The sequence below is a fragment of the Lepisosteus platostomus genome, chromosome 3 (assembly GCF_059453375.1).
Source record: "Lepisosteus platostomus isolate fLepPlt1 chromosome 3, fLepPlt1.hap1, whole genome shotgun sequence".
Classification (NCBI taxonomy): Eukaryota; Metazoa; Chordata; class Actinopteri; order Semionotiformes; family Lepisosteidae; genus Lepisosteus; species Lepisosteus platostomus.
The window spans coordinates 45,490,775-45,506,868 of NC_142613.1; the positions used below are offsets into that span (position 1 = coordinate 45,490,775).

The window sequence follows — 16,094 nt, forward strand, 5'->3', positions numbered from 1 at the left end:
TAGGTTAAAGGGACAATAACTAGTTTATAAGAGGAAGTAAATCCATATTTAGGTGAAAGCTATGAAGCTTCACATTTTGTGAAGTTATGAAGAATATGGTTGAATTTCCTCCATGTTTCCTGTGAGTTATCAATTACACAGCCATGCAAAGGTTGATAGCCAGGAAAATAAAAGATCTTGGAGTTTAAATGGTTTAATTAATGCTTCCCCATTTGGTCTCTATGACACTGATGTTCAAATTCCAACCACATCTCAAGCACCGTAAAACGAAAAGCCCAATAATACAGGGTTAGTCAAAATGTTGCCAACGAGTATAAATGCCAATTATTTTACTAAAGCTTCATTTTCTCCTCCACAGATGGAGAAGGATTGTAAGGTAACTGTTAGAAACTTTGATATTTATGCTTTCATTTGAAACATTTTTTGTCACAGTAACCCATGCAATTAATTTGTAATAAACTGTCAAAGCTGTCAACAGCATTTTGACTAACCCTGTATTTAAAATTAGGTAGAGCCAGACAACTACTTTTAGAGTGCTGTGAGGTTTTCAACCGTATCTCAGATGTGTGTTACCTCCACAGACGCTGACCCCATGGACTCTATTTATAGCTATCTGCTGGTAGATGGCAGATCCTCTGTGTGCTTCATTCACCAAAAGGAGAAGGGCCACCTTGGTCCCATGCTGCCAGCAACTGCTCAGGTGGGATGTCATCGAAGACAGAAGATTTCTGTATATTCTGTATAACGTAAACAACTGCTTTAACTCCTGTGAAGTTATATGAAGAATCAAAAGCTCATTCTTTTCAAGAGCTGAATCATCTCAATGTGTTTCCATACTCCTTTATTTTGGTAAAGCCTGTACAATCTACACAGAAGCACTGAGCTAAAAATACAACCCATGGAAAACTTCATTAACCTGGCTTAAGAAAACACAATTACTGTCCATGATCCACTCAACAAAGGACTGTTCCCCCTGACCTGAGAACTAAACTAAAGAAGCTACAGTAAATGTTTGTTTTGTTTTAATCTTAGTGCCAGACTACTAAGGAATTCTGAGGGTTCATGGTAGAGCTAATGTCTCTTGTGTATCAGGAAGTCGGCATCTCTCTTTTTACAACTTAAGTTCAAACGTGTCCTGGGTAATGTAAGACTTGACATACGTAAATTTGACTTTAAGAGAAACCTTTGTAAAGCAGAATGTGGTCACCACCAGCATCCAGCTGAGCTGCTGTACATTCTCATGTCATTTGGTAGTAGTTCAGGTGGGTAGCTGTGTCAGCATGCGTAGGCTGCAAAGGAACAAGTAATAGGTTTATTCCATGCTGAAAAAAAGAAGAAAGAGAACACAACGTTTCGGCCGTGGAGCCTTCTTCAGGTGTGCTAAAGACACCTGAAGAAGGCTCACCTGAAGAAGGCTCCACGGCTGAAACGTTGTGTTCTCTTTCTTCTTTTGTTCAGCATGGAATAAACCTATTACTTGTTCATTCTCATGTCATCTTGTGCTTTGTGAATTTGTAGATAACCTGCATGGCAGTCAGTAAAGCACACAAGTATTTCTAAAGTGCCAGTAGTGCTAAGAAGCAACATATGATTGATCTTGAGCAGGAAAATAACAAGTGTTATCAGAATCACTTTATTTACCAAGTACATTTCATGAACAAGAAAGTTGATCAGGTGTGTAGAACAAAATATGGAGAAGTATAGAGAAAAAAAATCACTAATACATGTACGTGTACACTTCACACAAAGAACAAGCACACAATTATATACTGTACATCCCATATTAATGTTTTTGTGGTTGAGCAGGGTGATGGTAATAGGAGAGAAGCTGTTCAGGTGGGTTTTGTTTACTTGACCGGTAGCATCACCCAAAGGCACATTTTTTAAACAGATGGTGTCCTGAATGAGAAGAGTCATCGACACTCTTTACTGCTCATTTCTTTAGTCTGAGTTTATACACATGTTTATTATATAGCAAATGGCAGCCAGTCATTTTCTCTGCATGGCAGACGATGCAGGTAAGAAAATGTTGCATCCAACTTACATTAAAATTAGGTAAAGAATTGCATAAAGTTTGGGGAATGGGCATGTATATTGATAGTAATGTTTCCCCCATCAACATACTGTAGGGGTGCTTGTTTTACGTAGTATGCCGGACTGAGCAACAATGCTTTTTATAATTGTGAATGCTGGCAGCCAAAAATCAATTACATCACACAAACCATTCTGAACTTTGTTTAAAAATATCTAAACAGTTAAGTCTTTTGATAGGTGAAATTAAGTGTTCATTGCAGCATACAACACTACAAGTCTAATTCCAAGACATTTAAAAATGCTGCATTGAAGTACAGCCTCACTATAATAAGCACTACACTTACCAGCTAAGAACAGTATTCAAAGACAGTGTAGTGAACCCAGGTGCAAGGCACAGCAAGCAGAGAAACCAGCAGGTAGATGTTGGTAAAGTACAATCCAAGCAAAAGCCAGAAATCAAGCTCAGACAATAGAGTAGCAAAACTACACAGAGAAAATCCACTAACAAAACCAGGATTCACACATAATTCCAAAGCCAGAAAAAGAACTAAACAGAGCCCAAAGACATTCCAAAATCAAATCCAGAACACAAGCAAGGTCCAAAGCCTAGAACATCAAGAGCACTGGTCAAAACAAACTGCAAAAAGTGAATCAAAGACTCTCAAAGACAGAGCCAAGAATACTGAGAAAACTGGGTCTTAAATATCTTAAATAGAGACAAGGTAAGTGCTGGGTTAACAGTGATCAGGTGGGACTGACTTCCTGCCACTCCATGTTGTCATGGTAACAGATTGATTAGAGGATGATGCAGCAGAATAGTTTGTCAGGATGTGTCTACTGGTAATCCAGCTAGAGCGAGTATGACACTGTCTCAATGGGATCTGAAAATAAGTAACACAAAACATAACAGTAACCTGCAGTAGAGAAAGACCATTTCAGTTACTATTAAATACATAACATTTGTTCAGATTTAAAAAAAACTTAAATCATGTAACAGTTATCTCCCAAATGCTTATTCACTAATTAGTAATACAATTTAACACAAACAAATAACTAACATATTATAACAGTTCACTAACTGGCTGAGGGAATAGACAGCCTGCTGTGGCCCTCATTTCCAGACTTAAAACAAAAGAATCATATCTTTTATGTATCAAGCAAAGACATGAAATGCACACAAAGCTACAATGCTACAGTGACTTAAGATGTGTAAAATACAAAATAAGACAATATTTCTGCACCAGAGAAAAATATTTTCTGTGTTGTAGTGTTGTACTGTAACAGAGGAAAAAACGGGGACTAAGATCTGTCTTGCCGGGGATTCCGAGTTCTGAAAGCTTACAGGATGAAGGCACAGATAGGATATTGAAGGAATTTGAAAATAAATGTACTGTAGGCCTTTTCCTCCACATGCCAGAATGTCTTAAGTGCTCTCATAACTTCTATGGGTCAGGTGGTGGATCATTGTCCAAAATAAGCAACTCAGATCAGATAGAACCCCTTCTAACCTTAAATGTGGCCGTGTCCTGCTCTGATACTGTTATAGGTCTCACATGGTAATGTCTGAAGAATATAAATCTGCAGGTTTAATTTGCTAACAGATAATAGAGCAAGTGCAGTCCTCTTCTCCAACTGAGAATGTAACTTGGAGCTGTAAATTAAAATTAAAGCAGAGTTTCAACTTTATAATAAAACAAGATAATACATAACATCCACAAAGTAAGCAAGTCATTTTGTTTGTGGAACACAAAAATAATAGATTAAATTTTCTAGCACATTTTCTAGAAATGTCTAAAAATTATCTACAAACTGAATTCTCTACAAAGTGTGAATTGTGAGGACATGTCTAATCAAGGCAGTTTTAAGTAAAGGAACTACTGCTGATTCCAGAGAAAGATTGATAATTTCTATAATAATATGCTGGCACCATGGTAAGACATCTGAGAAATTGAGTAGGAACAGGATCTAAGGTACAGGCTTCATTTGCTTAATCAATTTATTTTTATATCAGTTTTGTCCTATTTTCATGATTGAAATACTTGATAATTATTGTAGAATAAACACAAATATTAATCAAGTGATAACAAATTAATTTGTATTTATAGTTGATTAAAAAAGTAAGGACCAACAATATCTTTATTATGGCAAATGTTTTAATTCCTGTAATATCAGATGGACTAGAGATTCACAAGTGAATAATTCCCCCAAAAAATGAAAATAATTTTGTCATGTCAATTAAATAGATGTTTGTGGACAGGTTTTTGTCACTGTTGAGTCTGTAACCAAAAACAATCATACCAGATGCCTTCGCAATGCTGCAGGAGTTTAATCTGTCAAGAGGGATAAATAATCTAGACATTCATAGAATATGGTCAGAGTTTCTGGAATGGGATGACACCTTTCTGTGGTTTTACGGAGGAAAGAATAAGCTATTTTTTAGATCAAAAGAGATCTATCCTTTGCCCAGACATCATGGAAAATAGATTCATAAGAATGTGTTTGCATGGCTTTTTTAGCACATACTGTACTGTACCGTACAATGATTGACAGACAATGTACTTTGAAATCTGACTTTGGGTTTAACATGTACTGCTAGTTTGATGTTGAGTTATTTATTTCATTCAAGTGGCTATTGCCAGTCTTGGAGTAATAATTCTACCAAATACTGTAACTGTTTTTATAATGCAGTTACTATAAACACCAGTGGGAACACCCTGTAGTTTCATAAATCTGCCATTGTTGTTTGTTCCCAAACCACAGTTTTTTGTGGTTTTACTGGGAAAAGGTAGGGGGCAAAGCCTGACAAGCTGCTAATGATATTCCTTATTTCTTAGAACTTAAATTAGATTTTCTGACCTGTTTCCAGGTTTATTATGCATATACAGTATGTGGTTTTTTCATTCTTTTCTCTCTGTCTCTCCCTCCCTCACATTTTGCCTATATATTTAATATTGTAGCGTTTGCAGGTTCTTTACAGAACAAGGACGAGTGGAGACGCGATTAACAAACAAGCATTAGCTTTATTAGTTTACAACCACACAAAACCAAATACAGGATCTACACACACATGAGGAGACTGACGGAACACGTACACATAGTTAGGGTGGTAATTACCTAACAACACACTACACTTTTACAGGACTACACAGGGCACTAGAATCACTAGGACATTATTTACACAGGTAGGGTCAGCCGCTGGTCATCGTGCTGACCCTCAGACTCTCCCCGGCTACCACTCCCAGCATGCCCAGCGGTACTACGAGCGCCTAGGGGCGCTTCCTCCTCACCACCAGGCGAGGGCGTTACACTGCCCCCACCTGAAGCGTCTGGCGTCTCGCCGACATCGAACACCCCCCTCAGGCTGTACTCGTATTCGGCCAACTGCTGCGGAACCCTGCGTGAGCGGCCGCTGCGCCGCGGTGACTGCTGGCGATCCACGGACGCCCCACTATCGGCCGGCTCCGGCCCTGGCTGCTCCTCTGGAGCCTCCCCACACGGCTCCTCCTCATGGGCCCGGTAGGGGGCCAGGCGGTCTCGGTGCAGGACCACCACTCTCCCCCGTGTTCGCAACCGGACACGGTAGCAGACCTCACCCACCACCCCGAGTACCTCAGCGGGCCCCTCCCATGACGGCGCCAGCTTAGGGCTGAGGCCTTTGCGGCGGCGCGGGTTGTACACCCAAACCGAGTCCCCGGGCTGGAAGGCAGGCCCCCTGCAGCGCAGGTCGTAGTACCGCTTCTGCCGGACCCCCGCCTGTGTCAGGTGGGTCCGTGCAAAGCTGTGCACCCGCTGCATCCGCTGCCGCAGGTCCCACTCGTAGTCCGGTCCAGCCGGTGGTGCCGACCCGTCTCCGGGCGGCAGGCCGAAGACCAGGTCCACTGGTGTTCGCATTTCCCGGCCCAGCAGGAGCGAGGCCGGGGTGCACCCGGTGGATTCCTGGACCGCGGTCCGATACGCCCAGAGCGCAAGGGGGAGGTGGCGGTCCCAGTCCCGTTGGTGCCGGGACACCAGGGTGGCCAGCTGGGTGGCGAGCGTCCGATTAAACCGCTCTACCAACCCGTCGCTCTGGGGATGCAGCGGGGTGGTCCGCGTCTTAGTAATCCCCAGGCGCTGGCACACTCTGGCGAAGACCTGGGACTCGAAGTTACGCCCCTGGTCACTGTGTAACTCCTCCGGCACCCCCAGACTGGGAAACATCCCCTCCAGCAGTGCATCGGCCACCGTGGGGGCACTCTGGTCCGGGAGGGCGTAGGCCTCCGGCCACTTCGTAAAGTAATCCATGGCCACCAAGACGTAGCGGTTCCCGGCCTCGGTGCGCGGAAACGGGCCCAAAACGTCCACTCCCACCCGCTCCATAGGAGCCCCCACCTGGTGTTGTTGGAGGGGGGCCCGAGAGCGCTCGGGGGGACCCTTCTGCGCCACGCACACCGCACACGTTCGGCAGTACCGCTCCACATCCCGGTGGCAAAGACCCCAATAAAAATGGCCTCGGAGACGCTGCAGGGTTTTTTTACCGCCGAAGTGCCCCACACCCGGCTGGCCGTGCACCGCTCGGAGCACCGCCCCGCGGAGCAACCGAGGCACCACCAGCTGCCACCGTACCTCGCCACTGGAGGGTACCCGCCACCCCCGGCACAGCACCCCGTCCTTTACCTCCAAGGCCTCCCACAGGGCACAGAGGGCCTTGACGGACTTCGGGTGCGGGGCGAGCTCCTCTCGCGTAGGCCGCACTCCTGCTGCCCTCCAGCGGAGCACCGGCCCCACGTCAGGATCAGCTGCCTGACGCTGCGCCAGGTCTGGCAGGCCCACCCCCAGCGGCCCCTCTTGGGCCGTGGCCGCGGTGCTCACCCCCGCCACGGTGCGGACAGCCTCCTCACGCTGCTCCCGCCGGGCGCAGTAATGGCAGTCCGCGGCCTCGCAGGGGCGCCGTGAGAGAGCGTCGGCATTGAGATGGCGAGACCCCGCACGGTGCACGACAGTGAAGTCGTACTCCTGCAGGATCTCTATCCATCGCGCCATCTGCCCCTCTGGCTCCTTAAAGTGGAGCAGCCAGGTGAGGGACGCATGGTCGGTCCTCAACCGGAACCGGGTCCCGAACAGGTACGGCCTGAAGTGGTGGACCGCCGCCATCACCGCCAGCAGCTCGCGACGGGTCACGCAGTAGTTCCGCTCAGGCCTAGTCAGAGCCCAACTATAGTAAGCCACTACGCGCTCCCCATCCGGCCCCTCCTGCGCCAACACCGCACCCACCCCCGAGTCACTCGCGTTGGTGTCGAGAACATACGACAACCGCGGGTTGGGGTAGGCCAGCACGGGGGCCCCCACCAGAGCTTCACGCAACCGGCCGAAGGCAGTCTCACAGCCCGAGTCCCAGTCAAAACGGCGGCCCTTGTCGGTGAGGCGGTGCAGCGGGGCAGCGATGCTGGCAAAGTCCCGGACGAACTTCCGATAGTACGAGGCCAACCCCAGAAAGCTGCGGAGCTCCGCGACGGTGCGTGGAGTCGGCCAGCCCCTCACTGCGGCGACCTTACCTGGGTCCATAGCCACCCCTCGCGGTCCAACAACATGTCCCAGGAAGGTCACCTCCTGCCGCAGGAGCTCGCACTTGCGGGGGTTGAGCCTCAGGCCAGCACGGCGGATGCAGGCCAGCACCGCCTGGAGGTTTGTCAAGGCCTGGTCGAAGCCCCGGGCATGAACCAGCAGATCGTCCAGGTATAGCACACACTGGTTCCGCGGGACAGATGCCAGCACCCTCTCCATCAGCCTCTCGAACGTCGCCGGGGCATTGCACAGGCCAAAAGGCATGACAGTAAACTGCCAGAGGCCCTGGCCGATAGAAAAGGCCGTCTTCGGGCGAGCATCGGGAGCAAGCGGTACCTGCCAGTAGCCGCAGCGGAGGTCCAGGGAGCTGAACCAGGTCGACCCAGTGATGTAGTCTAGGGCGTCATCTATCCTCGGCAGGGAGTAGGAATCTTTCCGGGTGACCTCGTTCAGCTTGCGGTAGTTGACGCAGAACCTCCACGAGCCATCTTTTTTTTTTACCAGTACAGCTGGCGCCGACCACGGGCTCGCGGAGGGCTCAATCACCCCCGCTGCGGCCATCTCCCGGATCTTTTCCTCGGCGGCGGTCCGCTTGGCGTGAATCATGCGTCCCGGTGGGATGCGGATGGGCCGAGCGTCGCCAGTGTTGATCTCGTGTTGGACCAGGGCAGTGCGGGTGCAGTCCTCATCTCTCGCCGCAAAGAGGTCTTCGTTCTGGGCGAGTAGCTCCTGGAGCCGCTGCCGCTGGTCCTGATCGAGGCCCTCGCAGCTCCGCTGGTAGAGATCCTCAACGGCGCGCCTCGCTTCCACGCAACGCTCGGCCCCCGCCGCCGCTGCCTTGTCTGGCCCCCCGGCTGACTCGGGAGCGGGGATTGAGGTGTTCGAGGGGCGGCCTTCCCCACGCTGAGCCGCCCCGTTCCCGTTTCCCGACGCCGATCGAGGAGTGCGAGGTTCGGGTGCCCGGCAGAACCGGGCTCGGTGTCCCCTCTTCCCGCAGCGGTTGCAAATCAGCGTGCGGGGCTGTTCCGCGGGGGTCGCTGCACGGGCTGGCTCCTCTTCCCCCTCGCTGGATCCCTCCGTCGCCGTCTCGGTCAGCCGGCAGGGCGCACTGCGTCTGCTGGCGCTTCCAGCCACCCCGAACACGGCCTCAGCCTGTGTAGCAAGGGCCAAGGCCTGCTCCAGCGATGTTGGCGCGGCCAGCTGCACGTGGCGCCGCAGCTCCTCGGGTGAGAGGGCCTTGAGAAAGGCCTGGAGAGCCATCTCCTGCTGCGCCTCCCGGGGGAAAGTTGGGTATCCTCGGCGGGCGAGGAACGCGACATCAGCGGCAACCGGGCCCAGTCGCTCTCCTGGTTGGCGCCGCTGCAGGGCCAGCCTCTCCCGCATCAAGTCCAGCGCCTCCTCCACACCGAAGCGCAGCTGGAGAGCCGCCGCCAGCGCCGCGTATTCGCCTCTGTCCTCCTCCGGGACGTCCAAGAGCGCCTGGCAGGCCGCTCCTTCCAGCGCCGCCGCCAGGTGGCCGACCATCTCCGCCCGGCTCCAGCCATTCGTCCGGGCCGCGAGCTGGAACTGCGCCTCGTAGATTTCCCACGGCGCTTCCCCATTGTAGCGACCTGGTCTCACCCGCGCCGATGGGTGTGGGAATTGCTGATCAGCTCCGGCAGGGAGAGTATCCTCTATCTGGGGTGCTCGCTGACCAGGAGTAGCGGCCAGTCGCCCCAATTCTACCGGCGGAACCACTATTGAATAGCCCTGGTAAGGGCTGTGGCCACCTGTCGCACCCAGGAGTTGCTCAGGCTCCCTCTGTGCGCTGCCGATGGGTTTTGTTTCTTCCAGCGTCAGCCGGCGCTTAATAGAATCGGGTACTGTCTGCCACGAGTTGTCCATTCTGCCCGCTTCTGACACCAATGTAGCGTTTGCAGGTTCTTTACAGAACAAGGACGAGTGGAGACGCGATTAACAAACAAGCATTAGCTTTATTTGTTTACAACCACACAAAACCAAACACAGGATCTACACACACATGAGGAGACTGACGGAACACGTACACATAGTTAGGGTGGTAATTACCTAACAACACACTACACTTTTACAGGACTACACAGGGCACTAGAATCACTAGGACATTATTTACACAGGTAGGGTCAGCCGCTGGTCATCGTGCTGACCCTCAGACTCTCCCTGGCTACCACTCCCAGCATGCCCAGCGGTACTACGAGCGCCTAGGGGCGCTTCCTCCTCGCCACCAGGCGAGGGCGTTACAATATACTTTCAAAATGTAGTTGACTACAAATGACATAAGGATATATACTGTATGTTTTTTCCACTGGGGACATGAATTCATGAACTGCTGAAAAATACAAAATAAGCAAACAAGTCAGAGACCACTTAGCTAAGAGCTGTTAAGTTGGATACAGTATTTCTAGACCTCTGTGCTATCTATCCTTCTGTTCATCACCTCATATTAAACCCCCTTCCCAAAACATCAGTCACTGTGCCATACTGTCAAGATGTTGTTTTCTCTGTAAGTAATTATAAAAGACAGAATTATTCAAACTGAAAAATGGAATGAAAACAATTCTCTTTAGAATCTGTACATAATTGTCTGTTAATGAGGAATAAATAGAACAGTTAAAGTGTTGAGGAGTGGTTGGAGACAGAGCATCTACTGGCATTTTTAATTTTGACTTCTGTACATTTATGCCAAATAATGAAAATATGACAGTATGGGCAAAAACTTGAATCCTTAACAGTCAATTAGCACTGAGCTCATTTTAAAACTAATGGGAAACAAGAAAAGCGTCCTCGATCACTATGCCAGGTCATATAAGAATGGAACCTGAAAGCACCACAGCACTTGTGGAATAGCTAATTATAATGCTTTTTAGATTCAAAGTATCCTGTTCATTAAGATTATTTTCTGTACATGTCAGGGGTGAAAAGGTGGGTGAGGTGAGTCAGTAGGTAACAAAAGTTTCCTGGAAAAAATGCATATACTGTAGATGTTATGCATTAAGATCAAATGTTTTTACCAAAAGCAGAAAACAGCAGTACAGTAACTCATCACGATAAATGAAGACAGGTCTATTGACCTGACACTTTGTCTTGAGTCACATTGGGTCAACACATTTCTGTCTTTCAGTTCATGTTTTAATAAAGATTTATGTTGCTCCTTCTGAGTAATATTAATTGACCTTTTAAAAACAATATATAAAAAGTGATTGGAGTTTCCCAATTAATAATTGAAGAAGCCTGGGTTTTGTCAAAGTAATTAAATGTTTCTAAAATCAAATGTTATGAAGTTTTGTGATCTGAGTTGTCATTATGGTGGAGGGTCTCTCACATTATTGACTTGTTTGTATTTCTTTTCTCAGGTGCTGGTAGCGTTTGTATTGTAGATGGATTTATGAATGTTGCAGAATATATTTTGTATTCTTATACAGTATGTTACCCAGTACTAGCAATCTTATTGGGCAGAATTATATCTTTAAGCACAACAATGACCTTTGTTTTAATCTGTTTTGGAAAGGGTGAAACTACAAAATTTGACATTCATACCATGGCCTAAGCAAATATAACCAGTGGTTTCCTGTAGGCTCAATGAAAGGCTATGAAAAGAGTAATACAACAAAACCATACCTTTTATTTCTACTTTACATTTTTATTTCATAAACTATCTTTAAAGGAATTTCTTAAGAACATGAACCATTTCATCATTTTTACATGAGCAACTACAGAAACTGTTAATTAAGGAAAATATATGGTTTTGTCCAAATATTAAATATTGCTTGCACATTAAAATGTTATAAATACTGCATGATGCTGTAATATTTAATTAAATCGGTTTTGTTAACTCGTTTCTCATTGTCTGCGAGTCAATAATTATTGCTAACATGTATAATGCCTTCCACATTTTCTTTTACAACAAGCAAAAACAAACGGCCCAGAATGAGTTTCTCTTGAGTTCAACTGACCTGTACATGTTCAGACAAGCACAGCCTTTTACAGACAGTAAAAGGTAGGCTTATGATTCTGCAAAACAAATTTAAAGACATACTTGGGAGCATAATATCTCTGGTGGCTTTCTTAGGAATTCCCCTGGTGCCACGTACAAGACTGTTTTTAAAATAAATTTAGGAGGATGTCGAAGTCATAATCCCGCCTTTTTCCACTCTCCTATAGATAAATCTCATTGCTGAGGGTCACCATCACGCTTCTTTCTTGCAGTAAACATCTGACGCTATGAATGCAGCTGTGTGTTTTACTGAAGAAATGTTACATATTATTGTACAGTACCTTGCTTAGCGGAAATACAGCACTGGATTTAAGATAAGATCACTTTATTGGCCATATACAATTTCTTGTATTAGGAATGTCTTTTGGCATACCCCAACTTGCTCTCCATAAGACACACAGACAGGTAGAGAAGCTTGGGGTCAGAGCACAGGGTCAGCCATTTCCAGTATACAGCACCTCTTGGGCAGCTGGAGTTAAGGGCCTTACTCAGGGGGCCCAATAGAGTCGGATTCCTCTTCCGGCCGCAGGATACGAACCAGCAACCTCCCAGCCACAGGCACAGATCCTTAGCCACAGAGCCACACTGAATCTTCATCTGTGGTATTTTCCTGCTGATACCTACAACATTCTACATGGAATGTGTTGTGCAATGTAGTGGAAATTGCAGTATCAAAAAGTGCAGTAAGTGGGGGGTAGGTGAGTTTCAGCTGAGATTAGTTTGCACTTACAGGTTTGATTTGCAATAGAAAATCAATAGATATTGTGCTGCTGTCCTTGGACCATGAGGCAAGTAAACATAGATAATCAAAAGAAGTCCTTTAAATTAATGCAAGTTGAAAAAATAACTGTTAAATCATTAACTCAGCCTTATTAATACATAAATATTAAACAATATTCAGACCATTATGAGAAAGTTCATTAAGCTAGTATGCATGATCCAGGAAAGGATTATAGCATAAATAAAGGAAAAGAAAGGAGAGAAGATAGAACAGAAGGAACATTATCCATAATTCTCTTCTTCATAAAAAGCTTGAACAGTGAGAGGGAGTCTCCTTGAAATTAGACTTGAAGCTAAGCTCTGTCCAGGAAATTTGAATTCTGAAAGAGTGCTGGTCTCTAAGCTTTATTATAAAAGAGAGCTTGCTTTCTTATTTAATTAGAAGTTCTGTTTTTAAAATATCCTGGTTGAATCTTTGCTAAAATTCAAAAGGAAACTTACAGAATCAGGCATAAGAGTAGAAACATTTGAAAGTTCAATGAGAAATATTGAGCACGGTTTTCATAAATGGATGACTCACACTTGTCATGATAGGGCTTAAGTAAGTCAAATCTGAGCATGACCGAAACTTTAAAAAAAGCTTACAGAGATGGTTTACCAGCAAGACACACCAAACCACACCACTAAGTAAGAACACAACTGTACCAATAAATTTACAAAAATAAACAGGATAGGATGAAATGATGTGTAGTCTCAATACATTAACAAGTTTTTATACAATCACAGGGTGCACGCTCATCACAGTTTGGCTTGGAAGCTGCTACTGAATGTATAATTTATTCACTCAAGATTTGTGTATTCTTACTTAGCATTGGTTGTAGTCTCTTAAACCTGCGCTTAATTTGCACTGAAGTTCACTGAAGCTCAGCTCTTGTTCCTCTTAACATGAGACTGTCCAAACACTAGGACCTCTTAGTACAGCTCCAGTATCACCCAGGGTAAACTTAGATACAGAGTTGGTACATAAGTGGAGCACCAGATGGAGGTCAGACATGAAGAAAGCTTTTAAAAAACTCTAATATATTTGAGCTTTAATTATGAATTTGAAACCCTGATCATGTGAAAAGTTCTAAAAGGCAGTCACATACAGTATATTGTCTTTCAGTAAAACTACCAGAACAATTTCTTATGAATTTGAACTTCTATCATTAAAATTAATAAAGCCCCAAGCAACAAGCAGTTGGGGATTCTGCTGTTGATATATTTGCAACTAGACTTAATATGCTCTAACTAAAAGCACAGCTGTGGAATATAAGGATTGTGTCTCATCAAGTAAAAAAGATTTAAATCTGATTAACGAAAACTCAGGTGCTTTTGAACGTTTGGACTATTAACAAATTCTCATTCTCAATCTCATCAAACCAAACATCCATGGCTAATTATAAAAAAGAAAACAATTCTACAGCTGTATAACGTGTTGGAAGGTAGGCTCTCTGGGTCTAGAGAAAACATCAAGCAAAAATTTCTAATTGTTTCAGTAGATTCCAATTGACATATCACTACAACAGAAAAACCAAATTGTTCAAGATAGGACGACAGGTTCAGACAAGATGGCAGCTCTTCTCTGCAATACATTCCCTGAAAACTGTGGGGAATGACCTGCCTTCCTGGGTCACTTAACTAATTGGTCAGTTGGCATTTTAAAAACCAGGATAGTGATAGAGTGGTACAGGGATGTGGAATACTGTAGTAGAAAGGCCAAGATGCCCATATTTATAAATTAATGAGCCACGATTGACAGGAATTGAATTGTAAACAAAAAAATCTCTTCTGGAGACAAGGCCATAAGTCCTTTAAGATGTTCCATTTTGATATTTTTTCGTTTTCTTTAAGACATAACTTAATCATGTTTCTGTCCTGTAACTTCAGAATATATTTCAAAAGGTAGGGCACAAGCATGACATGCTATTGTGGAATTATGCAAGTGGACAACTGAAAAAGAATATCAGAGACTCCTTCATATTATCAATCAATAGGATAGACAAAGCAGGGATAGGTAATTTCCTATATTACATGTAAAATGTGTAGAATTAGAAGTGAAGGAGTCTTCCTGAAACATTTAAACTTAAAAGAGAACTTTAAATTCTAAATAAATGTAATATTAAATCTTTAGTGCATTCCTCAGAAGAGTTTTAACAATTTTCTTGCCTTCACTGACCACACTATCTATGAAGTACTTTAAATATTCACCCCTTTGATGTGGAATTTGAATGTACTTTGTTTGACCATACAAGTTCGTTTTACAATTTCCTTTAACAATATTCCAATTAAATCCTTAAGATGGCATTTTAATACATCTCCATTAAAAGATGAGGAATGTAATTTATTTTAAAAATTGGACTGACTTCATAGAATTGAATGTGACACCCCTGTATGTTTACCCACACTGCTCTGGAGGACTGCCAAGGTGGCTTTAAGAGGAAGTATCATACTAACCTAAGCTTTCTGAATCTCCTACAATTGTAAATAAAAAAACCTGTTTCAATGATAAAACTACTTGAAGCAGAATTTAAATAGAATATATGAGCAGATTGAATTTATGTACAAAATTAAGGGAAAATAATTTTGAATTTGGTAATAAAATGATAACTTGCAAGTCAGTTAAAAACAAAAATGGAATCTAGCTCACCTACTTTAAGCAATGAACAACACACTCATTTCAGTATAATAAAACCAAAATAAAGCTTACTTACTATGTTGTAGTTATCAGTCCTTATGTCTTTTTAAAAGTAGGGTTAATTTATGGTAATCAAATGTAATAGTTTAACATTTACAAAATCTTCCACATGGTGTAACCCAGACATTACAAATGTAGGAAAATCCTTTCCATTTAAAGCATGGCTAATAAAGGGTATTTCCCATTTGGGACACATCTTTCATGAAGGAGTAAAGGAAGTCCACTCATTCAATAAACAGAGGGAAATATATGCGATACCAAGACATTCATATTACCAATATATCCAGTTAAGAGAAGCTTTGAAGCCAAAAATCAATAACCAGTCTGATGCTCTGCTCCCATCCACAGGAGACAGGGACAGAAACTGAAACAATTAAAATACCACTTCCAAATTATATAAAAACTGCCAGTTCAGATGAATAGAGCTATGTTTCTAAAGACAAGTAGAACAGGGATTTCAATAAGCCAATAGAAACAGATAGCAATTTGTCTTAACACATTTACTATTTCAAGGAATAGTAAATAAACTTAATCTGATTTAAAATACAATGGTACATAGAGTGTACTACACAGACAACATATGCTAATGTACCATGGGGATGTAAAAAAATGACATACCAACAATGCTCAGGACATACTGTAGTAGTGACCATTATACTGTATTTACACATTTTGGTGCTGCCCAATTCAACAATTGTCGGTCCAAATCTTGAGAACACTGTCCAAGATTCTAGTCTCAGAATTTTTTTCATTTAATTGGTGACCTCTTACCTTTCATTCTACCTATTAATATTTCTAAAATAAACCTGAAAACAGCAAACAAATTTAAAATAGCCTTAGTGGGATAGCAGCTGAACAGGTAAGGTGAGTGTCACAGAGGAGCCTGTCACAAGGTACAGGTAGCATGGGAAATACACTATTCATTTACCTTCCGTTGAGTGGTTGCTAGATATGTTCCTGAGGGTGCACACTCAGGGCTTGACTAGTAACTGCTATTACTTAATTTCATATACATTCACATACATAAAACACATACTTAAATACAGGTAT

General features: G+C 44.1%; 1 protein-coding gene across 1 annotated transcript; it reads right to left on the reverse strand.

Annotated features, from left to right (window-relative positions):
• Positions 1–644: 644 nt before the first annotated feature.
• On the reverse strand, positions 645–15,822 carry LOC148674936 (uncharacterized). The gene is made up of 3 exons (XM_088623466.1): positions 15,816–15,822; positions 8,413–9,497; positions 645–737 (listed from the first exon to the last, which is right to left on the reverse strand). Exons 1-3 carry the CDS (start codon positions 15,820–15,822, stop codon positions 645–647), a joined length of 1,185 nt encoding a protein of 394 aa, XP_088479592.1.
• Positions 15,823–16,094: the final 272 nt, after the last annotated feature.

Bases quoted from the DNA above. Each gene is read 5' to 3' on its own strand.
- LOC148674936 (XM_088623466.1), bottom strand. The intron at 738-8,412 runs GCAGCGGCGGCG...TACGTTATACAG, and splicing joins CAGCCGGGGGGCCAGACAAG to AATATACAGAAATCTTCTGT.